Raw genomic sequence first — 23174 nt, 5'->3', positions numbered from 1 at the left:
TTCACAGTTTCCTGTGTCCGTATCTGCACAAGCACACTCTGGAAATGATCTAGCATGTCACCAGATGAGCCGATAAGAAACTGGCATCTGAACAAGACAGAACACTTTTTAACCCTCAAAGAGACCTGCCATCTGACAGCACGGGCAACCCTGGAGGGCAGTGTGCCAAGAGAAACAAGCCAGACAAACAGAGGACCACTGCATGACCTCACTGACATGAGGGACCTAAAAGCTGAGGACACAGGAACATGGTAGAACAATGGCTACCAGGTATAGTGGCGGGTAGGGGTATGCTGGTAAAAGGACAAACGGGCAGTGATATAGGATGGCAGGTCTAGAGAGCTAGTGTAGCCTGAGGACCAGTTGTCAATGTCATGTTGTACACTGGAAGCTGCTCAGATGCCACAACTCTTATCCTCTCCACACAGATAATTAAGTAAGAAGCTGGAAATGTTCACTTGCTTGACCACTGTAATCATCTCACCACGGACATGTAGTCATCATCTCACACATACATCGAAACATCTTTTTGTACACTTTACACATGTATAATAAAAAAAATAAGCCTCATTTTGAAAGCACAGCTTTCTCATTATTAACTGAAGCAGTGACACCCTAGGCTGAGTCTCGCTATCCCCTGATGCTTGAGAAATGACTGGTACAGTGAGGGTTCCAGTCACTCATTACATTACAAAACTATTTGCTTTTACTGCAATGGGAAGTGTACCATAAAAAAAGTTTATAGTTTTATTTTACTTATTTCGCCCTGTAAGAGAGCTGGACACCATGCTAAATAAGACATGGTCTCAACCCTCAATGGAAGCAGGGTGGGATCTCCTAAAAATACCGAGTGAAAGAGAAGTGAGCTCTCTCTTCCCACCCACCCTATCTAGAAACACGAACCGTTCTTCCCTATCTTACTCTGTAGCTTTCCAACTTGTAGAACATTCTGGGTCTTCAATGTTTTTCCATCTCCGTGATTTTTTTTTTACAGGGTAGGGGGGCAAAAATCATGTTTCACTTCTTAATTCCAGGTATTGTGACTAGGACATAGAATGCTGAGTAAGCTCTGGAGAAGAAGGCTTGGCCAGCATTTACATTTCCTATCAAACATGCCTTTCTAAAAAAGATAAAAATATAATTTAACAAAGTTCACATAAAGTGCACAGGTCAATAGCATCTGGAGTTATTTACAGTTGTGCAACCATCACATAATCTAATTTTAGAATACTTTCACACATCCATCAGCACGCATGGTCTCCGCCCTACTTCAGTCATAGGCAGCCAGCCACTAATCCACTTTGTCTCTACGGATTTGTTTCTCCTGGACATTTCATATGAATGGATCACACAGTATATGAGTCTTTGTTCTGTGTGTGAACGGCTGCATTCATCAAGTACGATGTTTTCCAGGGTCTTCTATGTCGTAGCAAGTATCAGAACTACATTTCTTTATATTCCACCCACTAAATTTAACAGCTAGCAGACATCCGAGTTGCTCCCACTTTGGCTCTTATGAATAATACTACTGAGAACATTCACGTGCAAGTCTACATGTAAACATACATTTTCACTTCTGTTGGGAAACCCCTGGGAGTAGAATCACTGGGTCATATGTGGACTTCTTGCTCAATCCTGGAGGAAGTGTCTCTCCTCCAAAGACAAACTGCCAAAGCTGCTGATCATTTTACATGCTCCTGAGCAATGCACAGGGATTCCTTTTCCCCACATCCTTCCCAACATTGCTTACTGTCAATTATAACATCCTAAATGGTGTGAATGCATTTTTTGTTTGGTTTGGTTTTGGGGTGCTGGGGATTAACCACTGAGCCACATCCCCAGCCTTTTTTATTTTGGGACAAGGTCTCACCAAATTGGATAGGGCCTCACTAAATCACTGAGGCTGGCTTTGAACTTGTGGTCCTCCTGCCTCAGCCTTCTGAGCTGCTGGGATTAAAGGTGTGCACCACCATACCTGGCCTCGCTCATTGTTTTTTAATCTGCATTTCACCTAAAACCAGTGATGCTGTGCATCTTTTCATAAGCTTATTGGCCAGTTATATCTTCTTCAGAGAAATGTCTTATTTAAATCTTTTGCCAATTTCTTAATTGTGTCATTTGTTTCTTTAATGTTGAGTTGTTCTCTATATATTCTGGATGAGTTCTGTCTTAGTCCACTTGGACTAGTGTAACAAAATCATTTACACTGGGTAATTCATAAACACAGAAATTTCTTGCTCACAGTTCTAGAGGCTGGAAAGTCCAAGATCAGGCAAAAGCAGATTCGGCATCTACAGGTGAGGGCCCATTCCTCATGAATGGAGCCTCACATGCCTACAGGGGAAGCAGCTCTGTCAGGCCTCTTTTATAAGGGTCTTAACCCATGTAGGAGGGCTTCATCACCTCCCAAAATCTGACCTCTTAGTAGTACTCTTGCACTGGAGATTAGACTTCAGCATATGAACTGGGTGTATGGGGGGGTACAAGTGTTCAGGCCACAGCAGGTCCCTGATCAGATACAACATTTACAAATGCTCTTTCCCTTCCTGTGGGCTGATCTTTCACTTTCTGGTTGATGTTCTTTGAAGCACAAAAGTTTTAGATGTGGAATAGCCGAGGTTACCAATTTTCACTTTTACCACTATGCTTTTGGTCTTGTACTTAATAAATCATTGCCCAACCCAAGATCATGAAAATCTGCTCTTGTGTTTTCCCTAAGAGGTCAATCATTTAGCTCAGATGTTTAGATCTGTGATCCTCTTTGATTCCATCTTAATGCCTGACATAAGGAGGAGTCACATGTGGGCATCCAGTTACTCTTGCACCATTTACTGAAAAGATTACTCTTCCTTCCCTTGAGTTGTCTTGGCCCCTTAGTAGAAAATCAATTAACCATAAATGTGAAAGTTAATTTCTGGGCCAATTTTATTCCACTGATTTATCCATTGAATGGATAAGCCAACAAAATTTTTCCTGGTATTTCTAAAGAGCCATTTGATAATATTATAATCATAGATATTAAAAACATACCAAGTAAAGTCTATTACTAACCAAAATGTCCAGTTACTCCGTCAGCCAGTATCTTTGAAAAAAATCCAGGCAGGCACCTTATGATCAAGAGGAAAGGTACTTCTGTGCTATCTGTAGGCGAGTGAACAGTGCCTCCAGCAGGCCTCCTTGTGGCCATCACAGGAGACATGCTAAGTCCATGACCTCCTTTCTAGAAAGCAATCTCCACACAAAAAGAGATGTGGAGGCACTCTTAAAGTTGTCAAAGATTTGGTTAGCACCTCTCAACACATAAAAGACAGCAATCAATGTTTGCTGGCCCTCTTCTGCTTTAACTTAGCTGAATTATTCATTGTGGTTCTTATCTTTAAAAGTGATTATTTTGGGCCAACATCAGCTCCTTTTCTGGAGTTTGTCTGAAAAGTTTTTCATGACTGAAGATACTTTCCCTTGACCCACAAATCCCTAAGGCTGGTGCCACAGAGAAATTGTTTGAGTAATTTAAGGAGATCCCAACTAGATGTTTGATTGGGACGCTTCTGAAGATAAGTGGCTTGTGTTCAGGTGCTCCAGGAGGCCAGGCCCAGGGAGGAGGACCCCTGGGAAGTCCCAGGCTAGGGGAGATTCAGATAAGAGAGTTCCTTGGGGGAGGAGCATGTCTTTTCCTTGGAGAAGGATTGAAAATGAATCACAGGGATGGAATCAGGTGGAAGAGAAGGCCTAGTGGGGCCTGGAGTTGCGGCTCTGACGTCAGCAACCCTCCTGAGGGCAGAGTCAAAAGGGGAGAGGAGGCAGGTGACCATCCAGCTAGTGCCTCCCTGCCTCCCCTCCAGGATAACTGCTGCAGTTTCTTTGTGGAGTCTTGCTGCCCCTCTTTCCTATGGTGTTGAGGGTCAACAGACTCTCTCCTCTGGAAATGACGGATTATATGCTGTGGATCATATTCTGCACACAACTTGACCCTGAGTTACTGTATTTTCAAAGCTGAATAAGCCATTCACAATAAAAAGTCAGAAATCATTCACATAAAAAAGCAAGATATCTTGCTTGTTCTCTCAAAAATTCACACTCAGAGACCTTGGTTGCTTGGACTTGAGTAGGAACATTCCCTTGGGAATTGCTCCAGGACCTATCACTTGTCCTGATTTCATGCCTGAACTTGGGAATTCAAGTGCAGTGGCTTATCCCCAAAAGGCAAGTGACACAAGGGCAGGGAGCAGGTTTTCACCCACCATGCCAAGGGGGGGGCTCTTCTCTAGAGTGACCCTTTGCCTTCAGTCTAGAAAGAAGGTAGGGGCTGCTGCAATGGTGCAGTTGGTCCAAAAGGACTGACCCTTTCCCTCTGACCTATATTATTCAACTATTGCTGAAATTGTAAATTCATTTAAAACCTTTGGTTCCTTTTATTACTGTGACTTAGATGTGCCTGAATTGAGGGAAATGATTAAACATGTGAGGCAAGCACTCTACCCCTGAACTATCTCCTGGCTCTTAACACATTCTAAGAGAGGAAGGGTATATAGTTAGTCTGACAATGTACAAAATGCTTACCACACATCAAAGAAAAAGCAGACTAGTAACTTTACATTTATATGCTCCAGATATTAATTTTTTAAAGTTCTTTTAAAAATCCAGTTTGAAAATGCCAAGAGGAATGAGCTGTAGACTTAGGAGTATCAGGCTAATATACCTATGTATCTACATCAACTTAAGCAAATGGAACAGTGGTTTCCCAATCTTTATCCTTACGAACATTATGTGTAACAAGGAGCTGATTGCATATGTCTGACCTAAGGATTTCACTTCTGTGACAGTTATTCTCTGATTCAGAACCTAGTTTGTTCCCACACAGGACTTCACGGCATGCAGTAAATGGATGATGCCTGCAAGCCTCTGCATTCTGGAAAACAGTGTCTTTTCTCCATTATGCGGCAAGCTCCATTTGGGAGCCATTTTATCTTTTTGCTAAACGAAAGAATGAGAATAGTCTAAAGAAATATTTCAGTCCAGGAATGAAAAGTAACAAAATTTTAAAGCCAAACAGTTCCCCATAAGTTTACAAAAAATTCACACTCCCTACTCTGAGCACATCAATCACACCACACGGTTTGAGAAAAACAAAAACCAAATTTTATATTAATCTGAATGGCCAAAGAGACAGCTCATTTTGGGCTTTAAAAAATAAAAAACAAAAAACCCCCACTGCATTCATATTGCTTTTTGTTAATTACACACAAGCCATCTGTCCATTTTATCTCTCATGGCTTTCATTTTTCAAATTTCATTTTAATCAATCTGTATAAAAATTTATATATGAACCCATTTATTCCTCATCCATCTCCTCGGGTTCTTCTTGGGTCAGTGCTTTCCTGAGAACCACAAGGCAACTCTCTCCATCGTGTCCTCAGTTGTTCCTGCCATTTCTCTTTGGCTTAGAATGACCTCCTCCTTTCTGGTAGAGCAGTGAGAATCAGGTAGAATCCAGCCCAGTCCCCTCCCTCCAGGAATGGCCAGTATGTACATAACTACTGGTCCAGTTCAGCAGCATCCATAGAAGAAACTTCAAGCACACATTCAGGTACTGGGGACAGTCATAGCAAGACTTCACAAGCTGGCAGGGTAGCCTTTCCATACATAATATGAGCTTTACTTGGTGAATCTTATTTATTTTTATTTTTTGTACTGGGGATAGAATTCAGGGGTCTTCTACCACTGAGCTACATCCTAGCCCTTTTTATTTTTTACTTGAGACGGTCTTGCTAAGAAGTTGCCAAGGCTGGTCTTGAATTTGAGATCCTCCTGCCTGAGCCTCCCAAGCTGCTGGGATTACAGGTGTGCACTACTACACTTGGTTTCACTTTGTGAATCTTGTTAGGTAAAAAAATGAGAACCTCAACTCATGGAAGATGAGCGTTTCCACAGGAGCATGGAGCACACTGGCTCACTACGGAAAGGCTGCATGAATGCCGCAACACCTTTAGTTACGCAGATCGGGTCCTATCTGCTCAGTTAAGGTCTTTCCATGGCATCCTCAGATCCACTCTACAGAAAAGTAGCATATGCACCAGTCACTCCACCAGCAGTGGGGACAATGTGGGCTCATGTGACTCAACTACCCAGGCCGGTGTCCAGACACATATGAGGAGATGACAAATCTCCACAGTATGACTTTTTTTCCTTCTTTTTTCTTTGTCCTCAGTACTAGGACGGAACTGAAGGCCAGGTATATGCCAGGTGAGTGCTCTGGCACAAAGCTACCCGGGTTCCCTGATGATGTGACTGACGTCCCTTGGCATCACCATTCTTAGTAGATCTGTCTACAGTGAACCTAAAGAGTTCATGAAAAACTCTTTAGAACCTGAGGAGGAAAGGACGTTAAGAGGACAGGAGCCCAAAGGTGGAGGGGAGAGCAGAGCCAACCAAGGAGAGCAGGCAGGACCCGCCCACATTGCTGGGGGAGCTAGAGAGGACAGGGTGCTCAAGGATCACCTCGCTCCCGGAGATGGTGCCTGTAAGCAACACTGGAGCCCCATGCTTCAGCTGGATAGTATTCAGGAAGATGTGAGATTTTTAAATGACTTTATTCATCACTCTAATGAAAAGGGGTCAGATTAGTAACTAAATTTTTGCCTCCTATTTTTAAAAGCATTTAACACATCTGACCCATGAATGAATGCCAGGATCTCACCTAACAGTTTCCAGAATGCAAGCTTGCCCTGCTGCCCTTCATCAGAGCAGGGTCTTCTCTTACCTGGTTTTGTTTTTTCAGCAGGTGACCCAGTCTTGAAGAAATGGAGAAGCAAGAACAACAACTATTTTTCCATCTACATGACAGAATCAATGAGAATACAACTCTCTGGGGATGCAAAGGCAGCACGGCCTGCCAGGCAACTCCAGAGCGGGAGCCACTGCTCAGGAAGCCACAGGGAGGAGAAGAGGTGGCGGCGGCCCTGCCAGGATCCCCACTTCGCAGAAGGCAGCAGCATCTTCTGGTGAGTGTCTTTAACTTTGCAGATCCAGGAGTGTACAGGTTAAGCGTAATTTACCTCTGAAGTAAAAGTGTGTTTTTCTTCATTCCCTTTATGGCTTTAAATAAAAGACTAGACTTTGACTAACATTTCAAATGCAGATTTGTGGGCATCTTTTGAAAAACAGTCTTACTTTTTGTTTAAGCCAAAGAAAATAAAAGTGGAATATTTTCACAGTATGAGATCAACTAGATTTTTAAATTTAAAATGCCACCACCTGTTAATTCCTTACAGGGAGGTAATAACTAAGTCAACCTCCAGGCCATGTCCAAATCTTCAGTTCTCATTTTGTGCCAGTAATGAAAACAGAATGTTTTATTGGTTGTGGTCATTCTGAGTGGATATCCTAAAATGAAGTTTTCTTCTTTACATCAAAATGGCTTACAAAAGTTTACACATGTCAAAGGAGCAAGCTTGCTGTGATTAAGACTTCCATTTTCCTGGATAGCTGAACAGTTTTTGATTTCAAAACAAGCCCAACTAACACAGTAAACCCAAATGGCTCAAGGAAAAGTGTTCCTGTCCAGGGTGCTCTGTACATTATTCTGAGCCTAAAAATGACAAAAGTAACAGACAACAGATTTTCACTGCTGTGGCCCTGGCCACTTCAGACAGGCACAGTGAATGGAGAGAGATCCAGGCTCTGGTGGTCAGGGACACAGACCTCCAGGGAATGAGAGCTGATAAGAGGACCGGGCTGGCGAGCGCTGAGCAACTGCTGGGGCCAGGCAGGCTCAGCATGGCACCACTCCGGCACTCCTGCGCTCACCCAGCACGCTTAGGAGGCTGCCGTCAAAGCCCATATTCCCAGTCTCCAAGCCAAATATCAGGTTCTCAATAAGGTAAATGTGATAATGAGCATTGATGGTTTTTTTTCTTTAAATAAAGATCTGAAAAACTTTTGAGTATTAGATAAATTGTTTCTGCTGATTAAACTTATATTAATGTCTTAAACCAATAATATTTTAGAATATATGACAAGATACTTTAAGTTCATCTTGAAAGATGCCCATCTATTATACATATTTACTTGCTGGAATTACCTTTAAAAGAAAAGACTAAAGAAAAACAAAGTCTAAAAAATTCAGCATAAAAGTGAGTGCTTATGAAGAGCCAGTACCAACCCTCACAACAGGCCTTCCCAACAAATTAAATCTCATGTCAACAAATTTGGAATGCCTGCTCTAAAACAACGGCCCTGGGGTGACTCATGGCACCAAACCCACTACTGAGGCTTGCTGGGAGTGGGGAGGGAGAGCACAGAATGAACATGGACGGTAGGTAAAATGTTCTGAAACGATTCCTGGGAAGTATACTGTGCTTAGACAAAAACACAAGATGCAGGACAATTCCACTGAGAACTATAATGAAATTATTCCTGTAACTGATCAGAATTCAGCACTGGATAAAGGGGGAAAGTCACGCTCTACCTTTGCTCCACCTTTAAGCCACTGTAGCCATGGCTTTGATCCCTGTCTCATGGCTGCATTCCGCAGTGTTTCCTGACTGGCATGGCTTCAGTCCACTGTGTAAGCTTCATGTTATTTGGTATCTAGAAGCTATTTAATTCTACATGTGTTACAATACTGTAACAATGCTCCTGTTCAAAGGCTGCAGCTATGGGGTACCAAAGATTACTAAAGCACACATGGACTAAGAAAGACAACCTAAGGAAAGGCAGTATGTGGCAAAAGCCTCAATGTGATCTCACATGCCCAAGAATTTAGAAGCCATGTGGGATTTAATAAAGCCCAGGAACAGGACATGGACTGGTAAAAATGCCCAGGCTGGACAAAGAACCCGAATGTCAATTCCATATACATAATGTGTGTCCATTCTTTCTAAAGCCTTTAAGGAAATAGATATTTAAATTTTGTGGAGAAAAAAAAATGGCTCAAAAAAATCAGTAAGATTATACTTCTTTAGGATTTCATATTCCTTACACTTGGAAGACACTACCTACTTTTCTTGGAAATTAATTTAGTGACAGAAAGTCATAGGTGTAATGAACACATTTCATTATGGATAAAAAAGTTGACTTTACAATAGAGAAAATGACACCCGAGAACAGCTAGAAAATGCTTGCAAAGCAGAAGAGAGTCACCATTACCGTAAAAGGGAAAATTGCCAGCCCCAAAGAGTAACCCTGGAATTTTCGCATTATCCCCTGGATGTCATGTTCAAGAGAGAGCAAGAGCTATTTATTTTCATCAGCAATGCCATCTCCAAAGACCTCATAACAACACCTGACCTGACTGCCTCACAAAGCTTTCACTGAAGTAATAACAGAAAGATAAACTGCTGGTGGCATTCCAGTAGGTAACTATTCTGAATTTCAAAGTGAACCAGAGCCAGAGTTAAGCAGGCAGCTGTAAAAAGCTGCACTGTCAGAATGAGGAGGAGAGATAACCAGCCCCCACGCCACCAGCTCCCCCTTCTTGCCTGTGTCTATGAAGGGAGGAAAACCACTCAGCCAGGTTCCACCCTGAAGGACAACGGGCTACCCCTGGGGCTGGTCTTCATTTAATTACATAAACTACTGAAAATACCCAATCCCCTGGCTCTGCCACCTGTGGCCGGTCAGGGTTACATGAGGGAGGGCTATGTGGGGACAATGTGTCTGCACAGAGGGGCTTACTGCTACCACAGGAGCAAAACCAAGGCAAGAGACAAAAACTTCACCTCCCCGCCCCGCAAACTACAGCTACAACACAGGAAGAGATGTGACAAAAAACTACACTATATGGCTTACCTGTAATCAAAGTTTCTAAACACTGTAAAAAGCTTTGCTTTCATTTTAAGAAATTCCATTTCTAATTTTATTACACAGCTTTGTTTATTTTACAGACCATACATGAAAATGCCGAGTTTTACGTTTACAAAGTACTATGTAATTTATAAAACATCTTTAAGGTTTGACATTTGGGGCAATCAACATTTACTGCACCACCATCGAACATCATGATCTGGCTGGTATATTTGGGCAGGGGCAGCTTTTTACTTTTCAAGCATGCTGGGTAGAAAGAAGCAGTACAATGAAAATAAATATAAAACATTTTAAAAATCCACAATCAGCATATATTTGTGGATTTCGATGCCTCACAGTCAAGAACTCAAGGATAATTCAAAATGCTGTCTGGTCAATCTGAACAGCACGTGTAATGATGAGAGGACAGGCAAGGCATTATGTCAACTCCGGGACAGAACTCCCGTCCAAAGTACAGAGGCTTCTGAAGAACAGGACACAGAAAAAGACGTGGCTTTTTATGGGAACAGAGAGACATGACTCAAATGACATTTTAGCTGACAAATTTCCTACCCTAAATTTCTAAGAATGGTAGCACTAATATTTAACTAATTAAAAGACTTTTGATTACTTTTTGCTATGGCTATACCTATTCATATACCTACATATAGCTCAAGATAGGCAACTACGTTATCATCAAATAACTTCATTAGATAAAGACATTTTGTATTTAATCAGTAAAGTATTCCTCTAAAACAATTCATAAACTAATTCAAAAGATTTAGGTTTATAATCACAAAATTTCTCTTTGTCATTTGCTTTACTGAAAAGATGTAGTTTCAACATAATACAGAATAATGGCATAAATAAATGGGGAAAACACTTGAAAATATCTCAACATCTTCAGTCAGCAGGGAGATGCAGAGTCAAACCCCAAGGACCCACCACTCCATGCTTATTAGAACAGCTACAGTTAAAACACCTGATCTCACCCAGCGCTGACAGGATGCAAAGCAAGTGGACTCGCATACACTGCTGCTTCAGCCACTCTGGAAAACAGCCTGGGGGTGTCATGGGGGGGCAAACGTAGTGATGAGTGGACCAGCTATAGCACCATCTAATGTTTAGCCAAGAAAACGAAAATACCTGCCCACACAGGCTGGTATGCTGTTGAGAGCCACAGCCGAAGGGGCCCCAGCAAACTTCCAGCTGCCAGCAAACTTCCAGCTGCCGGCTGATGATTGGCTCACAGCGGCCCCAGCAACATCTAGCTGATTGGCTCCTCGGCCCCAGCAACATCTAGCTGATTGGCTCCTCTGCGGTGATGCTCATTGGGCTGTTTCCCTGCCCTTTCAGACCACGGAGCTGCTCATTGGGGGACTTTTTTGGCTCCGCCCACATGACCCAGCCAATCGGCCTCAAGAGCAGGAGGACTGTGGGAGGTGGAGAGAAGCTTGTGTGGGAGAGAGAGGCTTGTGGAAAGCCGGTGGTGGCAATTGAGGCTCTGAGGGTTTTTCCTGAGAGGCTGTTTTGTTTGGCGTGGGTGGTTCTAAAAATAAAGTTAGTTTCTTTTGACAAGTGGCTCCTGATTGTGCCCAGCCAGACTGCGGCAGTACGCCATGCTTATAGCATCCCAGAAACACAAACTGGCAACGACTTAAATGCCCATCAGCAGAGGAATGCACCAACTGCGCCCAGTCATAGGATTGAATACAGCAATAAGAAAGAACAGGGATAAACACAATGACAAGGACGATTCTCAGCAGCATTATCACAAGTGAAAAACACCAGGCAGAGAAAGTACATGCTATAAAATTACATAAAATTCTAGAATATGCAAATGAATCCAGAAAGACAGAAAGCCTGCCAGTGACTGCTCAGAGGTGGGGATGGCAAGAGGGAAGGGTTAAAACTCAGGGGTGGGGAGAACGCTTGTTATCTTCACTGTGGTGGTGGTTTCTCAGACATTCAAATACATAAAAACTGGCCCTATTCTAGTCAGCTGGTGGTGTGCAGCTGCAGCCCAGCTGAGCAAGAGGGTTACCTGAGACCAGGACTTTGAGCCCAGTCTGGGCAATATGGTGAGACCTTGTCACAAAAAAAACACTGGTAAAATTATGAACTTTAAATACATGTAGTTTTAGTATGCTTTGATAAAGTTGGAAAAAAAGTTACAACACTCTAAATTCTACCTGTTGTTCTTTTAGGAAATTTAAAGGAAAAACTTTCCGATTGCAGTAATCAGAATGCGCTCAGAACTCAAAACATGAGCCAACTTCGAGCCACAAAACCTGGGCTCCTCGTGTGTGTAGCAATTTGCATCTTCGTTTTCCTTTACTTAAAAAGCCCAGATCCTGAGGAAGCAGAGGAGGTGCCCACCTCTCCAGAAGCAGTGGAATGTGGCTTCTATCCAGATGAACTATGTTCAGCTTTATTTCAAGGGAAAGAGGCAGCTCCCCAAATCGCAAAATTCTGTAAAAACCCTCAAACAACTGGAATATTTGCTTATTTACGTACACCAGGAAACTGCTCCAGGATTTCCCAAGGACTGCACTTCATAACCAGGCCCCTGTCTGCAGAAGAGGGTAATTTCTCTTTGGCATATATTATAACCATTCACAAGGAGCTGGCCATGTTTGTGCAGCTTCTCAGAGCTATTTATGCACCTCAAAATGTTTATTGTATTCATGTCGATGAAAAGGCCTCAAAGAAGTATAAGACTGTGGTGCAAAGCCTGGTTGACTGTTTTGAAAACATCTTTATTTCAAAGAGACAGAAGGTGGTTCATGCTGGCCTTACAAGACTACAGGCAGACATTAATTGTATGAAAGATCTAGTCCACTCCAAATTTCAATGGAACTATGTCATTAATCTTTGTGGACAAGATTTTCCAATCAAAACCAACAAAGAAATTATATACCACATCAGAAGCAAATGGAATGATAAAAATATTACTCCTGGAGTAATCCATCTGCTAAACATTAAATCCGAGGCCAGTCAAAGTCATCCTGAGCCCAGTCCTGAAGGAAATGTCCATGTATCTCCAAATAAAAAATTCAAACACAAGCCACCTCATAACCTAACCATATATTTTGGAAGTGCGTACTACATACTCACAAGAAAGTTTGTGGAGTTCATACTGACTGACATCCGTGCAAAAGACATGCTTCAGTGGTCCAAACACATCCACAACCCAGAGCAGCACTACTGGGTGACCTTAAATCAACTAAAAGGTAAGCGCCATCCGACCATACAAATGTCTGCTCAGGTCAGAAGCAATCTCAGGAGTCTCATTCTTAATTGAAGATGCTTTCTATTTAGCTGTCTTCCTGTGGCTTTGTAAATGCCTGCTTGAGGAATCCAGGTCTTTGGTTTTAGGAGTCTGACATTAGCAAAGGCCACCAGGTTCCCAAGCAAACATGGCTGCATTTGTTCCCTCTGTAGAAAGGAGTCTGGCATTTTGCCTTCACCTCAGCCAGAGCCTTTTGAAAATGCTGAGCATAACTTTTTGGAAAGTTCTTCATTCTTCCCTCACTTGATAAACACTACTGGAGATGCATTAGGGTCAAATGGTGTGCAAACGGCCATTAAGAATGGAAAATATTAGGGGCTGGGGACAAAGCTCAGTTGGTAGAGTGCTTGCCTCGCATGCACAAGGCCCTGGGCTCAATCCCCAGCACCACAAAAAGGAAAATATTAAAGCTGGTTGTTTTTTGTTGTTGTTGCAAATCTAATACTTTGGATAGGTTCTCCAAGGCAGAGGGAAATCTAACACCCTCTTCTAAATGGACTTAAGTATTTCCTCTTTGTAAATGGCCAACTGGCTCCTCAGGAGCATGGCTTTAGGCTTAAAAAGCCACACTCATCAGTCCAGAACACCGTGCAAAGGACCTGGCAGAGACTGCCGAGACCCCTTTTAAAATCCCATACCTGTTTCAAGTCCCAATTTCAAATCACTGGAGAGGCTGTTCCAGAACAATCACAATCCAAGAACCCCCATGACCACGAAGAGCACCCAACATACATGAATGAGTTACAGGGGAGGCAAAGGGATGAAGGAACACCAGGCACACAGATGCAGAGCCCGGCCCTTGGTCGGCCCTGACATCACCACCAGAGTGGTGCACCACCTGCCCACGAGTGCTAGCCCCTGGTAGGACATAACCAACGAGGCGCCTCAGCCAACAATGGACTGCCCCCTGTCCTTCTCACTGACTGCCTGATCTAGAGGGAACGGCAATGACCTTGCAGAAGAACTTGTACTAAAAGTTCAGGAAGCTGGGTCCACACTGTGTGTGCTGGTTGTGTCTCCTTAGATGCTCCAGGTGCTGCGCCAGATGCTGGCTGGGAAGGGAACATTCGAGCCATGAAGAGGAGAGCAGAGGAAGGAAGTGTCCACGACGGATGTAGAGGTAAAAGCCAGCAAAGCAAGGCTATGGAACCTCATACAAAAATCACACAGCTGCTGCCTCAACAGTGGTGGGGGCCACTGCAACCAGGCTTGACCTGGAGTCAGTGGCCACCTAACAGCATGGGTGTCAAAGTGTACAAAGTTTTTAATTTAACATAAGCTCCACACAGAAAAGGTACAATCCTTAAACATACATGGGGATAAACTTTCACGAGGTGAATAAGCAGGGCTATAACTGAATAAGTTTTTAGATAAAAGTCACAAGCTATCTGAATTTTTTTTAAATCTGCTTTTAGAATTCAAACCCAACACTGACTAAAAACGAGCCCTGTGTTCACTGTGCATTAGAATATAAGACTGAATAACGCAGGTGCCTGATGACAGTGGGGTGAGCCAACTGCTGCCATGCGTGACTGCCTGCTACTTCTTTATATAAACAAAGTTTTACTGGAACAAAGCCACACCCATGTGCTTGTTTTACTGTGTGTTTGTTTTTGTTTGGTACTGGGATTGAACCCAGGAATGCTCTACCGCTGAGCTACATCCCAGACTTTTTTTTTTTTTTTTGAGACAATGTCTCACTAAATTGTATAGTCTGGACTCCAACTTACAATCCTCCTGCCTCAGCCTCCCAAGTCACTGGGATTATAGGTGTGCACCACCACGCCCAGCAGTACCTTATTTATGATAGTGAAGGGCAGGACTGAGTAGGGACCCACAAAGGCCAAAACATGTCCTCTCTGGCCTTTTACAGATAGTCTGCTATGCCCTCTCTGGAGCATCGGGCCTCACACTTGTCTTACCTGCATGCTTTCTAAAAGAAATAAGGAAAAGAGATTATTACATTTTTAAGTAATTCAAAGTTTATCCCCCCCCCCCAATCTATTCCTCGTCTCTTTGGTGTCCCAGAGGTTTTAGTCATGGGAGGGGATAGATGGACACCCCAAAGCCGGGTTTTGGATGGGGAGCATGTGCCTTTATTCCATGAAAAGTCTAGAAGGAACTGATTGGGTGCAGAGGGGTTCTTGGCACACCAGGCTGGGGGATGCCTAGAGAGAGACACTGGAATGTGACTCCTGTGGACCTCTTCTGGCCCACTGTCACCATTCCCCCACCCCCAAGATGGCTGCTTGGGAGGTGCAGTAGTGTAGGGGAGAACAAGATGCATGACAGGCAGCTCACAGTTCAATGTCAAGGAGTTCAGCAGAGATGCCAATGCTGTGAGAGCTCTGAAAGGAAAATGGCAGGGGGTGTCCAGCCTTCAGGTGGAGCTGCAAACAGTAGTGAATAGAGAATGCAGAAGACCCAAGCAAAGCTATATGAAGGTGGCTGTGGCACAGCATCCCCTCTGCAAAGACACTTGGGCCCTGCAGTTTGTCCACGAGTAGTTTCCTAGCCACAGGCGGGGAACTACTGCAGAGATGGGACGACCTGTTCTAATAGTGCATTTGGGTATGGCCCCTGGGTTTGACTAGACAAGCAAAATAAACCAAGTTCAGTTAGTTTTCTAGCTATTAAAAAAACTGACCCCGGGGCTGGGGATGTGGCTCAAGTGGTAATGTGCTCGCCTGGCATGCGTGGGGTGCTGGGTTCGATCCTCAGCACCACATAAAAATAAATAAATAAATAAATAAAGATGTTGTGTCCACTGAAAACTAAAAAATAAATATTAAAAAAAAAAAGACTGACCCCAAATACATGGGCTATAGGTAAATGGAAACGTAAACTTTGATGTCAGAATAGTTCAAAGACAAGTAATTCTTCTGGCCTTGTGTACCTCCACCTCCTGAGAGGTAGCAGCAGAAGAGCTGGGATTTTTCCCTTTTGCCTTGTTGGTGGGGGTTGGGATGAATTTGTGCACACTGGGCAAGTGCACCACCAGTGAGCTACGCCCCACTCCTAAACATTCCATGAAGTGTCTTTCAATGGGTAGACATGATTCAACTGGGGAGCTCTTCACAGGGCAAGAAGGCAACAGCGCAACAACAGCAGGTTGACAAACAGCCTGCCTTTCATTAGGAAGCAGGCACTCCTGCCATTACCACAGGGGTGGCTAGGACCAGTACCTAAGTGCTCAGAAAAGCAAGAGGCTTAGATGCTCCCTGAAAATGGTGTGCAAGTGGTAGAAGAAGGGTTGTGGCTACCAATAATACAGTAATGGCTCAGGAATACAGTAATGGCTAAAGATTTACATGGTGGCAACCTGAATGTTTCAACAACAGCACTGCCCCTAACTGCAAACAGTTCAGAAAGTTCTTACCATCACTGGCTTCAGGGTACAAACTGTTTGGGTATGGCCCCTGGGTTTGACTAGACATGCAAAATAAACCAAGTTCAGTTAGTTGGCTGAACAGCAATCACAAAGCCACATGTGGGCAGCATTCAGATCAGCACCGACTCAGGCCAAGCACTATGGGTAGAAATGGTGGTGCACCTTCTGGAGCCTGCACTCATCCTCACAAGCAAGCACTCTCAGGTAGACGCTAGTATCCGACCCCAGGCTCACCTAGTCCTAAAGCCACACCCAAATGCACAGGAAGGGCAGAGTTGGGTCTCAAACAAGGTGCACCTGCCCATGGCAACAACACTGGCCAGCTCACATTCAACCCTGCCACAGAATGCCAATATCCCACAATAACCAGCAGCCAAGAGCTCCTTTATTTTTAATTGCCTACACAGCATTAACAGGACCTTGAAAATGTTCCATTTTTTTCTGTTTCCTTCTAGTTCAAACCCATATGCATCTAAACAACAGTTATGAAGTTATGATCAAGGGGTAGCTGATTCATTGCTCATTTATGTCCTGTTTTTCACACTGCTTATCTTTGAACTTAGACTTTTTAACTACTTAGATATTATTGAGATTCCATCACTTAGTACCAAGAGTGTTTATCAGTTATCCAGGCATTGTGGCACACACCTGAAATCCTAGCAACTCAGGAGGATTGCAAGTTCAACACCAGTCCAGGAAACTTATGAAATCCTGTCTCGAATATTTTTTTTTAAAAAGGCTGGGGATGTAGCTCAGGAATAAAGCACCCCTGGGTCCTGTTTCCAGTACCACACACACACACACACACACACACACACACAAAAAAGTCCTTCACTTAAAAAACGTTTCATCATGATAGTAGCTGCCACCAGTGCCATGCCTACCAAGTGCCAGTTCTAGGCCCTTTACATAGACTCTGCTCAGCAGAAGCAGAGTTCCTTCTGATTTTATTTCATCTTATAAACAACATTAGACTTTTCAGTTTGCAGTACCCCTCTCCCTTTTAAAACACTATTTTCCTGGGCCGATATAGGAAGGGCAAAAGAAGGAGCTCAGCAGTGAGAGGGCAGGGTCACCAAATGGACAGGCCTCTGCTCCAGAGCTGAGACCTCACTTCTCACCTGCAAACTGAGGGTGCAAATGGAAACCACATCAGTGTGGTGTCGAGAGGATCAAGAGAGTAGAAGGTATCACACACAGTGTGAGGCACTAGAAATGCCACAGGGTTTGTCTCAAAGGGATCCCATCAGCACAGCTTCCAAATGCAATTTCCCTTTTAATTACACATGACATGCTCACTCTGCAAAACCAATGAAAGACAAAGCGATGATCATTAAAACTGACACCTTCTTGATGAACTACTCACGACCTAGGAAAAGACTGAGAAGGTTGTGGAATCAGAACCTAATAGAGTAGGGCAAGGTGGTGCACACCTGTAATCCCAGCAACTTGGGAAGCTGAGGCAGGAGAATCCCAAGTTTGAGGCCAGCCTGGGCAACTGGTATTTTGATACTTTGACTCAAAATAAAATAAAAGGGGCAGGGTGTATAGTATAAGCTCACTGTGGGTCCAATCCTCAGGTACACACACACACACACAAAAAAAAAAAAACCTATCAGAATTTAGATTTTACCAGGCAAATGAGTGCTACTTCGATTCCCTGTGCCACACTAGCTAAGATTCCACAGTATTCACCTAAGGCAGTCAAGCAAGTATCAAACATTTTAGAAATCACAAACAAAAAGAATGAAAATGCTCCTTTTTCACCTTAAATTCAGAACTCAACACAAAAGTCTCAGCTAAAGCAATCATGGAAATGCTATTGGTCTGAACTCTTATGAAGGCACAGAGCCTGTCAGATGCTATCAGAAGCAGCGCAGCCTCTTTTCTGTGTGAATGTGAACTGGGGGGAAACAACAGCAGCTCAGTTTTCGTCTTTCTTCTTGTAGGCCACTACATCCAAGACACCTGTGTGTACGGACTAGGAGACCTGCCATGGATCATTAAGTCACCTTCTCTGTTTGCCAACAAATTCGAGCCCTCCTCAGACCCACTTGTGGTTACATGCTTAGAGAGGCGGCACCGACTTCAGACCCTAAGGCAGGCAGAAGTCCCCGTGGAACCACACTGGAGTTTCCAACAGGAAACTCGTTTCAACATGAAACTGACCCACTAAGCAGCGTGGATGCTCTTTTGGGGATCACTCTGTTTCCTGACTTGAAACAAGAGGACGAACCAAAAGAGAAAGAATGGGACAAGACCAGTCCAAAAATGAATTCAGAAACATGCTATTGACAAGACTTTATTATTGATTACAGGCCACTTTTATAGCTTTGAGAAAGAAATCACAAGAGAAAAAATAACTCAAGCTACCAGTGGTGACATATGGAGAAACATCTGGAGGCAGACAGCTTCAGGAGATGGTTGCTGAAAACCTGGGTTCTCCAAATGCTGAGATCCAGGTTCAAGCTGGAGCTAAGAGCAACACATCTTGTTCTGAGGGCCTGAAACTCTTGTATAGAGACAATAACGCACAAGCTCCCACTGAAAATGAAAACATGTTTATCTAAAGTTGTCCTTATTGGCTAAGAACAATATAACCTTATTCTGGAGAACCCTAGAAAAATACCCAATCATTAATTTCTCTGGGTCAAATAGGTCCATGTGGAGTGGAAACACCTGAGTGCCCAACACTACCACAGCTGTAGGGGACGTTGGACGATGAAAATGTGGTGAGAAAGAGGCAGTGAATCTTGATTTTTAACTTTTATATTTTTAATTAATTTAACTTCAGATACTATATACACGTGTGGTGCAGGGCTACCGTGACAGAGCCAGGCCTAAGGCACCGACGGTCTGAACTACCTCCAGCCACAGATCCAGCTCTCCTCCCTCGCAGGGTCCCTGTTTTATTGTTGCTGCTGTCACTGAGAATTTTATACACACTAGTTGAAAACTTTCTCTAAAAGTGTTCGTGGTATCACACAGGATTGAAGTATACAGCCACTAAAGAACACAGCATAAAACAACTAAAAAAGGAAAAGCAGGAGGAAACTAAAGAAGTGAACATATTTCAAAGGCAAACTGCAAGCACCTCAATAAACAACCTTCCCACACATACAAATAAAATCACAGCCCTGGAGAGGCAGGAAGCTAAGGAGAGGAAGAGAGGTTCTGAAGGCAAGCACCACAGGCCAAATTTAAGCGAACCACAGAACAGAAAGATCTTGATTTAAATGAACATTTCTTCCCCTGAAAACGCACAGAAAACATCAGCAGTACCAGAAAGACAACAGGAGTCTCCTGTAGCACACCACCATTTTGCTTCAGTCTTCCAGGTAAACAGCATTCTCAAAGGTACGAACTGAGACATTCTGACTGCCTGGCTTCACCATAATCATGTGCTCTGCATTTTATAAAAACTCAGTAGTGACTGGATGCAAGCCACATTTAAAAAAAAAAAAAGAAACTTAAAGTCTTTTCAATGTACTTGAAACATGGGTGTATGGTGCAGGGCTACCGTGACAGAGCCAGGCCTAAGGCACTGCCTTCACTCCATTTCAGTGTCAATCCTTAGCACAGTCATACACTATGAAGAGTGACCTGATACATCAGAATAACTACCACCAGGGCTACTGTGAGGATCGAATGTGTTATCATAGAAGCAGCACTCAGAATAACATCTAATGCTTTCGCAGAGCAGGAAACTGGGGCACAGGCAGGCAATGAAACCTTCCCAGGATCACTGGGCTCGGAAGCTGGCACTGGAGCAGGCAAGCAGTCTGGCTGCAGAGCCCAGGCCATCACTCAACTCCATGAGGTCTGTGCCCTCATTGGAAGGGTTACAGACTGCCCCTGCCCTGCAAGCTCCGATACTATCACAAACATAGCTTCCTAAACTATAAAAGAAAGAAACTAACATAAGAGACAGTGCAACAAAGCAGCTTGGGACCTGAGCTCTGGTGGAGTTTTGGGGGAGGAAATGGATGAACAGGGTGAGAGACAGATGGCCACTCTGACTATGGAAGGCTAAGAGGCCAGGCAAGTGGCAGCCTGTTAGTATCAAACCAAGAAGAAGCCAATGCTTGCTCTATACTGAACCAGACTCTATGTGTACTCATTTGTAAAGTAAAAGGACAAAATTAAATCATAAGTAAAAAAAAAAAAAAAAATGTCTGAAATACATTGGCAAGGCCATATATTATGTGATTCCCCGAGGCTGAACATTCATCAAGACCACAGAAATTGCAGAAATCTTAACCTGGAAGAGGCCAGGGTCTGGGAATTAGAATTAGGAGACCAATTTTGAAAATATTTCCTTTTCTAAGTAATCTTTCCCTTTCCACTCCACTTACTTCATAAAATGAATGCAAAAAGACAACATCAGCACCCATAGTTTTACTTCTTATTTTAAAACAACCACAAATCCCATTCACCCCCCTAGAAAGCCCAAATATACAAAGCCAGAAAGTTAGCAAGCCAAAAACTACTTATCATACCCCTAACATCTGCTCAGCAGCACTTTTCACATTTTACTACTATGCATACAAATCATCTGGCAATCTTCTCAAAGTGCAAATTCTATTTCAACAGGTCTGAATTAGGGCTGAAATTCTGCATTTCTTAAAAAAAATCAAACAAACTCTCAGGTGATGCTAATATCACAGATCTATGGATCGTGCTCTAAGTAACAAGCATCCCATAATTACTCCAATTGCTGCTGCTTCTTACAAGAAGTGAAGAACACAGTAGGGAATACAATTAATTTTTTGGCTACTGATTTGTTTACAGTAAAAATAAAACAAAACAAAAACCCTAGCAACTGTATCTGTCTGGATCCTGTTAACTGAAATCAAGTGCACACACCATGTGTTTTCCAACATGGGACCAAGGCTATTTCAAACCCTTTAATCTCTTCTAGTGAGCTGAAAAGTCCAATGTCAGTGAAACCACAGACATGCACACCTGTGATCCCAGCAGCGAGGGGCTGAGGCAGGAGGATTGCAAGTTCAAGGCTAGCCTCAGCACTTAGCCCGAGCAATGTAGTAAGACCCTGTCTTAAAAAATAAAAAGGGTCAAGCACCCTTGTGTTCAACCCCTAGTAGTCCGCCTGCCAAAAAGTAGAGAAAACACATGCCCTAAATACCCTTGAGGCTCCTGACATTGTTCTAATGTCAGTGACTTCTCTATATTTCAGACATTATCTAAAAAATGAAAACACTTGTCTTGGTTCCTGACACTGTGGCTTTATTTCCCTTCAGTGACATCTGCATGATTTGCTGCAGCTCCAGAAGATGTGTCATTGCTCTTCCCCTCAGCAGAGTTTGGCAGAAATGGCTCTGAGCTTAAGCTTACTCTTTCTGAGGCAGTAAGCAAATATTAAGAAAGGTAATAAAAAATACTATGACCAAGGAGACTTTCTTCCTTCACCCAAGCAGGTCTGCAGAAGTGCTGCCAAATTATCAGCATCTCACTCAGTGATGTTCTACAGAGATGTTTGACACCCTGTCTGTGGATCACCTCAAAGCAACATCTCTATGTCTAGCAATCATGCTCTCCTTGGAGAGTTGGTCCCATGACATACACACTCTTCCTTCTAGGCCCGGAACAAATGCTTACCCATTCATGTAGCCACTTCCCACCACAGCACCGCCATAAGAAAGTGCTCTGGCCCCTGAACATCAAAAACACCTTTACCATGTTGGAATTTGGCCTCAAAGAATAAAATGGAACAAGATAGTTCATGTAACTTATGATTCCAGTAGGACTGCAGCCTCCCTGAGCATAGGGCCTGTCATCTAAATCTTGTTTTCCCTTGGAACACTAGTAACATTGTCTTCCAACAGGAGACACTATAAATACTGCCAATTAAACTACATAATCAATTCTTTTTTAAAAAAAAAAATAAAGCTTAATAAGAGTTTCCAAATTCTATGAAGGCTTCATTCATAGTCACCCCAAATGCCCTCCACTGACTTCTGCACCACCAATTACCTTTTACCTGCCTGAGCTCTATAAATGAATCACCAAAGATGTCCTCTTCCATGTCCAGCTTCTTTAGCAGAGGGAATAATTTTAAATCTAAAGTATATCTGGGTTAAAGCTGCCCTCTAGCTTTTCAGTGACCTTAGAATAAAATCCATAAACACAATGTAGCCACCCTGGCCCTGTATAAGTGACCCCTCTTAACCTTCCAATCTCACCTACTTCTCCTCTTCTGCCCTCCACCCTGGCCACACTTTCTATTCCCTGAACTAGCAAAGTCCTCTGTCACTCTGAGCTGCTAACATGCTATTTCTGCTGCCGAAGAGGTTGCTTTCAAGTGTGCACGGCTGACTCCTCTTTCCCTCTAGTTTTGGTCAAACCTCCAGAGATGCCTTCCTGACCTCCACTAGTGCAGTCTCTCCCCGTCACTGCCTTGAATGCTTCCTTCCAAGCATCCATCACAGCCCATACAGTCTTGCTCCTTTATTGAGTGTCTCTCTCTCCAGCTGGAGTGGGATGCCCAAGGGCAGGACCCTCAAGGATTTTTTTCTTCCAGAATATGCCACCAATAGGTACCTAGGGCATGGCTGCCCCCATGACAAGTGCTTCATGAAAGCTACTGGCCGAGAATCATCCACAACATGGGGAAATAATACAGGTCTAATGAAATCCAGTTAATACAGGTGTACAGTCAGAAGCTGCAGGCATCCATAACACCAAACT

At 43.3% G+C, this 23174-nt stretch overlaps 2 protein-coding genes across 2 annotated transcripts in view; one reads left to right on the top strand and one right to left on the bottom strand.

Annotated features, from left to right (window-relative positions):
* Rtf2 (replication termination factor 2) overlaps nucleotides 1–23174 on the bottom strand; it is a 43805-nt gene that overhangs the window by 6909 nt on the left and 13722 nt on the right. The gene's annotated exons all lie outside the window — the stretch shown is intronic.
* Nucleotides 12050–18642, top strand: LOC107137415 (beta-1,3-galactosyl-O-glycosyl-glycoprotein beta-1,6-N-acetylglucosaminyltransferase 7). The gene is made up of 3 exons (XM_015479856.2): nucleotides 12050–13016; nucleotides 14100–14195; nucleotides 18416–18642. The coding sequence occupies exons 1-3, from the start codon at nucleotides 12050–12052 to the stop codon at nucleotides 18640–18642; spliced, it is 1290 nt and encodes a 429-aa protein (XP_015335342.1).

Source organism: Marmota marmota, unplaced genomic scaffold, assembly GCF_001458135.2.
Source record: "Marmota marmota marmota unplaced genomic scaffold, marMar, whole genome shotgun sequence".
Taxonomy (NCBI): domain Eukaryota; kingdom Metazoa; phylum Chordata; class Mammalia; order Rodentia; family Sciuridae; genus Marmota; species Marmota marmota.
The sequence above is the reverse complement of the archived record's forward strand: the minus strand, read 5'-3'. Positions and strand labels throughout refer to the sequence as shown.

Excerpts from the sequence above, each read along its gene's own strand:
- LOC107137415 (XM_015479856.2), top strand. The coding sequence starts at position 12,050 with ATGAGCCAACTTCGAGCCACAAAACCTGGGCTCCTCGTGTGTGTAGCA. Across the intron at positions 13,017-14,099 it reads GACCTTAAATCAACTAAAAG|ATGCTCCAGGTGCTGCGCCA; the intron begins GTAAGCGCCATC and ends GTGTCTCCTTAG. Across the intron at positions 14,196-18,415 it reads TGTCCACGACGGATGTAGAG|GCCACTACATCCAAGACACC; the intron begins GTAAAAGCCAGC and ends TTCTTCTTGTAG.